The sequence below is a fragment of the Citrus clementina genome, unplaced genomic scaffold (genome assembly GCF_000493195.1).
Source record: "Citrus clementina cultivar Clemenules unplaced genomic scaffold, Citrus_clementina_v1.0 scaffold_8, whole genome shotgun sequence".
NCBI lineage: Eukaryota > Viridiplantae > Streptophyta > Magnoliopsida > Sapindales > Rutaceae > Citrus > Citrus x clementina.
In genome coordinates, this window is record NW_006262022.1 from 14,173,444 (window position 1) to 14,183,271 (window position 9,828).

Sequence of the window (9,828 nt, forward strand, 5' to 3'; positions counted from 1 at the left end):
CGTTACTGTTCACGACACTGTTCACATAGACGGACGATGACATGGCATTGGCTGATGATGTGGCATTGACTGATGAGGTGTCACGATCCTGTTGGGCTAAAATTCTTATGTACTGTTGATGGCGACGTGGCAGCATATCAGTGGATGAAAAATCTCACGTACGGTACATGCATCACACAGGATTATTTTCAACCAAACCGCGTTACTGTTCATCCGGGTCAAACCGTGTTACTGTTCATCCGCGTGGTCAAACCGCGTACTGTTGACTGATGACGTGGCGCAATCCTGAGCGTCCAAACTGTTTTTAATCCGATGGCCATGATTTACTCCATGTATCTATAAAAAGGGGGCCTCCCCCCCCTAATTTGATATCTCTGAATCTATTTTTGGACTCTGTTTTCTGTAATTCCCTCTCCATCTTGTATTTTCTTCGTATTTTAATAAATTCCCATTTTGCCCCTAGTTCAATTATGAGTGGCTAATTTTCTTTCAAGCTTGGGTTGAAGGTGAAGTCTCAACATGTGTCATGGGCTTAATTTGGTAAATTTATTTTCTCTTCCCCTCTAGTTTTTGTGGATGTTTTGACTTCTCGTCGACAAATAATACTAATCTTGCCTAGTACCGCTTTGGTTTCACGGGCCCTCTAGTACAAGGTTATTATTATTTGGCACGATAAGCCCTTAGCACAATATTGATTAGAGCGTGGTTCATGAGGTGTGGATTCCCCCCTCATAATTTAATTGGCATTAATAAGGATTATTTAGCCCATGATGCATGTTGATACGGATTCAGATACCCAAGTACGTCATTTTAATAGAATTCTCTTCAATTTATTCTCGCCATTGCAATTCCAATTTTAGAATCTCAATTCCAATTTTAGGATAATTTAGATCACTTCCACCACAATTTCAACCACCCATTTACAAAATTAATTCTACATATAATTAAAATCCACCTCCTCGTGGGATCGACACTCGTCACCATTGATCTATACTACAATAGATTAGTGCGCTTGCGAGTACATTAAAATTTGCACAACAATCAACATTCAAGAATAACAGAATAAACATGCTAACGGGAGACAGCCAGGCAACAACAATATTATTTACATGGCTGATGACAGAGACAGAGCCATAAGAGATTATGCTGTGCTAACTCCTCAAGTTGTACATCCTGGCATCATCAGACCTGAAGTGCAAATTTTGAGTTAAAGCCAGTGATGTTTCAAATGTTGCAAACAGTTGGGCAATTCAACGGATTGCCAAATGAAGATCCTCATCTCCATCTTAAATTGTTCTTGGAAGTAAGTGATGCTTTCAAGATTGCTGGAGCAATACAAGATGCCTTAAGGTTGAGGCTCTTTCCTTATTCCTTAAGAGATCGAGCAAGAGCATGGTTAAATTCGTTACCATCTGATTCTATCACTACATGGAATGAATTGGCTGATAAATTCCTACTGAAATATTTTCCACCTACAAAAAATGCAAAGTTGCGGAATGAGATTACATCCTTCCATCAACTAGAAGATGAAAGTTTGTACGAGACTTGGGAAAGATTCAAGGAATTGCTCAGAAGGTGTCCTCATCATGGTATTCCTTGTTGCATACAATTGGAAACTTTCTACAATGGGTTGAATCCAAGTACAAGGTTAATGGTGGATGCTTCAGCAAATGGAGCTATGTTATCCAAATCTTACACTGAAGCTTATGAAATTCTAGAAAGAATTGCCAATAATAATTACCAGTGGCCTTCAGCCACGCAATCAGCAGCAAAAGGATCAGTAGGGGTACATAATATAGATGCAATCACAGCCTTATTAGCACAGGTTACTTCATTGACTAATATGGTAAAAGCCATGACATCTGCTCCAGCAACAGTAAAGCAAGTTACTGAACTCTCTTGTGTATATTATGGTGAAGAACATGACTTTGATAGCTGTCTTGGGAATCCAGCTTCAGTAAACTATGTGGGTAATTTCAATCAACAACCTCAGAACAACCTATATTCAAATACTTACAACCCTGGCTGGAAACAACACCCAAATTTCTCATAGAGCAGTTATAATCGAAATGCTCCAGCATTAAGTGGATAGAATAGAAACGCACAACCACCCAGTTTTCATCAGCAAAATCAAGGGCAAAAGCATATCAGTCAGGATCCAATTACTTCCTTGGAAACACTGATTAAGAAGTATATTGCAAAGAATGAAGTAATTGTGCAGAGTCAAGTTGTATCCTTGAGAAACCTGGAGAATCAAATGGGACAACTAGCTACAGCAACTAGCAGCAGAACTCAAGGAAGCCTACCTACCAACACAGAAGACCCGAGGAGAGAGAGCAAAGAACACTGCAAAGTAATTAGTTTAAGATCTGGAAAGAATGTTGATATCCCAGCTGAGGTGACCAAAATTGGGATAGAATGCAATTCAGCACAAAAACCAACTAAAAAATGAAGCCTGTTACAGTAAATTCCCCATCAAGATACTGATTACATGGGCCAAGCTACAGCAAATGCAGAAGCAATTCAACCAGAACATGTTGAAAAAGAAGTTGCAACACCAGTAGCCACAACCTGCACCAACCTAAACAAACAAAGTTTGGTACGTCCTGAATCTAACCAGCAGTTTAGACATCCACCACCTTTCCCACAAAGGTTCTATAACCAAAAACAGGACAAGCAGTTCAGCAAATTCCTGGAAGTGCTAAAGCAACTACATATAAACATACATTTTGTGGAAGCTTTGGAGCAAATGCCAAATTATGTGAAATTTCTAAAGGACATCTTGACAAGAAAAAGAAGGCTGGGAGAGTTTGAAAATGTTGCTTTAAAACAGGAAATCAGTCATATGCTCCAAAATAAGATTCTAGCAAAAGTGAAAGATCCAGGGAGTTTCACAATACCATGCTCTATAGGAACTAGGTATGCTGGCAAAGCACTCTGTGACCTGGGAGCTAGCATTAATTTGATGCCATTATCTGTATTTAAGCAGCTTGGAGTAGGGGAATGCAGACCAACAATAATCACTCTACAATTGGCTGACAGATCCCATGCATACCCTGAAGGAAAAACAGAGGATGTACTGGTGAAGGTTGATAAATTCATCTTTCCAGTAGATTTCATTGTACTGGATTTTGAAGCTGATAAAGAGGTACCCATTATACTTGGAAGACCTTTTCTAGCAACTGGAAAGACTCTGATAGATGTGCAGAAAGGAGAGCTCACCATGAGAGTAAATGACCAGCAAGTCACATTTAATGCACTAGAGGCTATGAGAAACCCTGATGAAGTAGAAGACTGTAATTTCCTGAGTGTAGTAGATTTTGTTGTAGCAGACAGAATGGACAGATGCTGCAGCAAGGCATTTGACAAAGTCAATACCTTTGATGATATAGAAGAGGAAGATGTTGCAGCAATTCAGACAAATTGGATAGAAGAAATGCAATCTAATAGGCACACCAGGTTTATTGAACATCTGAATCTTTTAGACAATGAAGTAAAAACAACTTTACAATCTATTAAATCACCTCTTAGTCTTGAATTAAAATTGTTACCTTCATATTTAAAATATGCTTATCTTGGTCAAAATAACACACTCCCTGTAATCATCTCTTCTACTTTGGATGTAGGTCAAGAACAGAGTTTAGTAGATTTGCTTGGAAAATACAGAAGAGCAATTGGATGGACCATGGCAGATTTAGTTGAGCACCAAAGAAAGTTGAACCCTATCATGAAAGAAGTAGTGAAGAAGAAAATCATCAAATGGTTGGATGCTGGAATCATATACCCAATATCAGACAGTTCGTGGGTGAGCCCAGTGCAATGTGTTCCAAAGAAGGGAGGGATAACAGTAATATCTAATGAGAATAATGAGCTTATTCCTACAATTATAGTAACTGGATGAAGAGTGTGTATGGATTACAGGAAGCTAAACAAAGCCACAAGGAAAGACCATTTCCTACTTTCATTCATAGATCAAATGTTGGACAGACTTGCTGGAAAACAATATTATTGTTTCTTAAATAAGTATTCAGGCTACAACCAGATTGCTATAGCTCCAGAAGATCAGGAGAAGACAACATTTACTTGTCCTTATGGAACATTTGCCTTCAGAAGAATGCCCTTTGGGTTATGCAATGCTCCAACAACTTTTCAGAGATGCATGATGTCCATATTTTCTGCAATGGTAGAGCAGACTTTAGAAGTTTTCATGGATGACTTCTCAGTGTTTGGAGAAACATACAATGATGGTTTGCACAACCTAAAAGAAGTTCTTAAAAGATGTGAGATGACCAACTTAGTACTCAATTGGGAAAAATGCCATTTCATGGTGCAAGAAGGAATAGTATTGGGTCACAAGGTATCCAAGGATGGCATTGAGGTACACAAAGCCAAGATAGAGGGAATAGATAAACTGCCACCTCAAACATCAGTACAGGGTATTAGGAGTTTTTTGGGTCATGCTGGATTTTATAGAAGATTCATTAAGGATTTTTCCAAGGTGGCTAAACCATTATGCTCATTGTTGGAACATGATAAACCCTTTTACTTTGACAAAGAGTGTCATCAAGTATTTGGAAAATTAAAAAAAGCTCTGATCACTGCTCCAGTAATCATATCTCCAGACTGGACTTTACCATTTGAATTGATGTGTGATGCTAGTGACTATTCTGTGGGAGCAGTATTAGGTCAAAGAAGGGATAAGGTTTTTCACTCCATATACTATGCAAGCAAAACTCTTACTCAAACTCAAATCAATTACACCACTCTAGAGAAAGAATTGCTAGCAGTAGTATTTGTTTTTGACAAATTCAGAGCCTACTTGGTGGGCACTAGAGTTACTGTATATACAGACCATGCAGCCATCAAATACTTAATTTCAAAGAAAGATGCCAAGCCAAGATTAATCAGCTGGATCTTATTGCTACAAGAATTTGATCTGGAAATTAAAAATAGAAAGGGGACTGAGAATCAAGTAGTAGATCACCTGTCAAGGTTGGAAGCAGACACAAGCACATTGACAAGGAAAAACATCATTGAAACTTTTCATGATGAACAGTTGTTGGTGGTACAGCAAGCACAGATGCTGTAGCAGTCCGAATCTCCATGGTATGCAGATTTTGCTAACTATTTAGTAAGTGGATTGTTACCACCCGAGCTGAAGTTTCAAGAGAAAAAAAAATTTCTTCCTAATGTTAGAAGCTACCAATGGGATGACCCACATTTATATAAGTTGTGCCCAGACCAAGTAATACGAAGATGTGCTACAGAATGAGAGATTCCCCATATTCTAGAGTCATGTCATGCTGGAGAATATGTAAGACATTTTGGTGGTCACAGAACAGCTGTTAAAGCATTGCAATCAAGTTATTACTGGCCAACTATTTTTAAAGATGCTTATTAGTTTTTTAAATGTTGTGACAGGTGTTAAAGGACAGGGAACATAACTAGCAGACATGAAATGCCATTGACCAACATACTGGAAGTGGAAGTTTTTGATGTCTGGGGAATAGATTTCATGGGACCTTTTCCCCATCCTTTGGGAACTTATATATCCTTGTGCTATGGATTATGTCTCCAAGTGGGTAGAAGTTGCAGCATTACCTACCAATGATGCTAAAATAGTGGTGGTTTTTCTTTAGAAAAATCTTTTTTCCAGATTTGGCACTCCTAGAGCAATTATTAGTGACGAGGGTACACATTTTTGTAACAAAGTCTTTGCTACAGCAATGGTAAAATATGGAGTCAGACACAAGGTAGCTACAACATATCACCCTCAATCTAATGGTCAGGCTGAAGTATCCAACAGAGAAATTAAAAAGATCTTAGAAAATGTGGTGAACCCAACAAGGAAGGATTGGTCTTTACACTTACATGATTCTCTATGGGCCTATAGAACAGCATACAAAACTCCACTCGGCATGTCCCTTTACCGTATTGTTTTTGGAAAGGCTTGTCATTTGCCACTAGAGCTAGAGCATAAAGCACATTGGGCATTGAAGAAACTAAACTTGGATATTTATGCTGCAGCAGAGCACAAAAAGCTTCAGCTTTGTGAGCTTGATGAATTACGGCTATTTTCATATGAAAATGCAAGAATTTATAAAGAGAGGACAAAACATTGGCACGACAAGCATATTCAACACAGACAATTTAGCCCTGGACAATTAGTATTGCTCCACAACACAAGACTAAGATTATTTCCGGGAAAGCTCAAGTCACGATGGTCTGGCCCGTTTAAGCTGCTCAAATTTTATCCTCATGGAGCTGTTGATCTTTTAGATGAACAAACAGGTCAAGAATTCAAGGTTAATGGACACAGGGTTAAGCACTACATACATCCAGCAGCAGATTGTTCAAGGAAGGTGTTACTCCTTAAAGAACCCAGTTATTGAGCAATGAAAGAAGGTCAGGCTGAGGGACCTTAAATCAAGCGCTCCATGGGAGGCAACCCATTGGGGAGACAGCCACTTCAAACCAATTTTGATATCCTTTGGTTTTGTAGACAGCTCTCCCTCTTTACCATCTTATTTAATTTAATTTTTTCTATGTTAGCTATTTACTTTTATCCTTTTACATTATTGCATTTTTTTCACTTTAATTTGATATATCTATTTCTTTAGAATTAATTTTTAGTTTGAAGTAAGTGCGACAATTGAATTCCATATTGACAAGTGAGAGTGTACGATGGCAGAATGCAGAGGCGAGCCACGTGTCAGAAGCTTTAGTGTGGAGTATGTATCCGTTGTTAGAACAAGCGAATGGGTGCTGCAGCAACTAATTCTGCCGTTACAGTAAATTAAAAGCTGGAGCCTTTCACTTACCATTGGAGATAAAATCGTGACCAGATGGATGCATGAATATGGATAGAAATTTATGAAAACAAATCTCTGAAATTAAAGCTTTAATTTCACTGGCCGATAATTTTGGGGATATGCACATTTAATTCAAATATTTTATTCCCTCAATTATCTCTAGTTACCGTATTTATCTTCAAATTTAAGTCCATTATAAAAAGGAGTCATTGTGATTAGTGCTCTACGCCACTCTTCCCCATCTCATTCGCAAGTACAACTCTCCTAATTCTTACCTTCTCCTTCTCATTTTACTCTCAGGCACATTAGCTTCAATTATTTATTGCTACAGTAATGCCGAGGTATAAGAAAACAGCCAGCCATCTCAAAGATCCGTCATGTTTCTAGAGCTACCATGCCGAAGAAAAATATGAAGAATTCATAAAGCTGCGTAAGATTCTGAAAGAGAAAGGGTTTCAATTTCCAGAACAACTCACTAGAATTGTACAAACAATTCATAATGCTGCAACAAAATGAGGATGGTTAAAGTTTTACAATCACCCTCGTGATCCTATGCTTCAACTAGTCAAAGAATTTTACGCCAATTTGGTAAGCCCTAATCAGCACAACATTTGGGAGCAAGACAAGCTATTGGCTTAGAACAGACCATCCAGGCACTCAGCACCAATATCAATCAATGTGTGGAAGCTTAGCAGAGGGAAAATGGTCGGTTTTGGAGTTATCTACAGCACCTGGATAACCAACTACACCAATTCGCTCAGTACATGAAACGCACTCACCGGAACTTCCCTGAGTCACTACTCCAGCAGTACAATTTTGACACCAGCGTGACAAGTGCTCCAGTAGTAGCCAGTGAAGAAGCCACTGTTACAGATGAACCAGTAGAAGAAGCTGCTATTGAACCACAAGCAGAAGTCGACTTAGAAGATGCTGACCCATCTCACCCACCTGAGGACGAAGGTGACAAGTCTGAAACTGATAGCTCACCCTCAGAGGCAGATGACAATTCAGAGAAAGAAAGTGAGGAACCAACCATTCCAGCCCAGCCCAAAACCAGAAAAAAAATACATTATTCAAGAAGAAGAGGAAGAAGACCCTGAAGAGGAACCATCTATTCCAGTCATTGCGAGCAAGGGAAAGGATAAGGGTAAAGCAAAAATGGCAACACCTCCAGACTCTACAGATGACATGGAGCAAGTTGATGCCGAGCTAGCTGCTGCAGCAGCCAAAGTTACGCATACACCTGAGCAAGCCAAGCAACTACTGGCGATCATTGCGGCCATTACAGCTGAGGGCCAGGCAGCTGATGTATCCACTCCACTTCCTCCCTAGCAAACTCCTAACCAGCCTGTTCGCACTAGCCCGTGACAGTCCAACAAAAGAAAAGGCAGCACTTCTAAAGGCCCTGCTACAGCAACCCCACCTCGCAACTCCTCTCACCAGCCCCGCGATGAAAAAGACAAAGACATTGCGTGTACATCCAAGAAGCGTTGATAGCATCCCGTCATGTGCTGCAATCCCCACCATAGGGGAGTATTCTGTCCTTACTAGTCATTTCTAAAAAAAAAATTCTGTTTGTCAATTTGTGTGGTATTTTCTAAAGGTCTTTCATATCCTTGTTCAGTTGTGTGCTTTTGTGATGTATGCTTATGAGGACACATCATCTCTCAAGTTTGGGGGGGTTGTTTTCAAATGCATGCATTTATGTATGTGTTGTGTGAAGCTCTGTTATCTGTTATTTGTGTATGGATTTGAATACCTAATAAAGATAAATTGAGTGTTATTCAGTATTGATGAGAATGCCAAGTAGAGATAAGTTATAGATGAAAGTGAAATTCTATCCTGACACTTAGACTTTGGTTGAATTGTATGAGACTGCTAGAGCAAAGCCGAAAGAATAAAAAAGACCCTAAGTTTGGAGGGAGAAGCAAGTTTGATTAACTGTGATTTCTATGAAATACAATTTGTTCCAAAGGCTCAAGTTACTGAGTAACCAGATCTGAGTATGTACCCCATATGCAGAATTGTGTTCAAAGGTAGCAAGAGTTATGAGCAATGCTGTAGCGTAGTTATATATATAAACAAAAAAAAATTTCCTTTGTCTAAAGCATTGAGTAGTCAGGTCTGTTCATGAGCCCCATATTCAGCCTTGAGTAAAAGATACCTCTAGATAAGATTACATTATAGAACTGCTGCAGCAACTCTGATCTGGGCATGGTTTGAGTAATTGGGTGTCATCATTACACTTGATTGACATTCACATGAAAGATAAATGTTACAATGAGAAGGTTGAATATTCCTTAGTTTGTCAAATCCTAAAATTGTCAATGTCGAGTATGTGAAAGTTTTGTTACCCCATGTATGAATGAAGTATTCTCACTGCTGAAATTCATGCAGTCCTTTGGTGATGTTATAGCATATCTGGAATTCAACCGAAAGAGCACACAGACACTATGGATAGAAAGAAGCTTAAGTCTAGAACTGATTTACTATGGGCATTTTGTATGATTGGGATTGTGATCTTGTAAATTTGATAAAAGAGCTAAAGTTGTGTGCATGTTTGTTTGCGGGAAATGTTAGTATGTGTCATTACTTGAGGGCAAGTAATGGTTTAAGTTTGGGGGTGTGATAACTCTAGGAAATGAGAGTTATTACATCAATTCTAGACTTGAATCAAGGTCACTTAGAGAACAAATAAGGTGTTTTTATTACATTTTGATTACCTTTTGCATAAACATTCATTTTAGTTGAGTCTTAATAAGTTTTTCTTGAATCATAGTAATTTGTGCTAAAAACAGGTTTTAAATTCATGAGAGGATGTTGAGGCGTTAGAAGAGCAAGAAGAGGAAGGAAGATAGCCACAAAAGAAGTAAAGCACAATCGGGAATAAGGCAGTGTTGTAGCAGACGTTAGAGCAACCAGTGCTGTAGCAATCTGGGAGCAATGCGGGAGAAAACTTAGGCACGGGCCAGCCATAAAATCGCGATGTGCATGTTCCTAATTAAACACATGCACG

The 9,828-nt window shown here is 38.9% G+C and overlaps 1 protein-coding gene and 1 non-coding gene across 2 annotated transcripts; one reads left to right on the forward strand and one right to left on the reverse strand.

Annotated features, from left to right (window-relative positions):
- Positions 1–1,486: 1,486 nt before the first annotated feature.
- Positions 1,487–1,593, reverse strand: LOC112096641. The gene has a single exon (XR_002904538.1). It is a non-coding gene; the product is annotated as a small nucleolar RNA R71 (small nucleolar RNA).
- An 898-nt stretch (positions 1,594–2,491) lies between these two features.
- On the forward strand, positions 2,492–3,901 carry LOC112096384. Its single transcript, XM_024179814.1, has one exon. The coding sequence runs from the start codon at positions 2,492–2,494 to the stop codon at positions 3,899–3,901; it is 1,410 nt and encodes a 469-aa protein (XP_024035582.1).
- Positions 3,902–9,828: the final 5,927 nt, after the last annotated feature.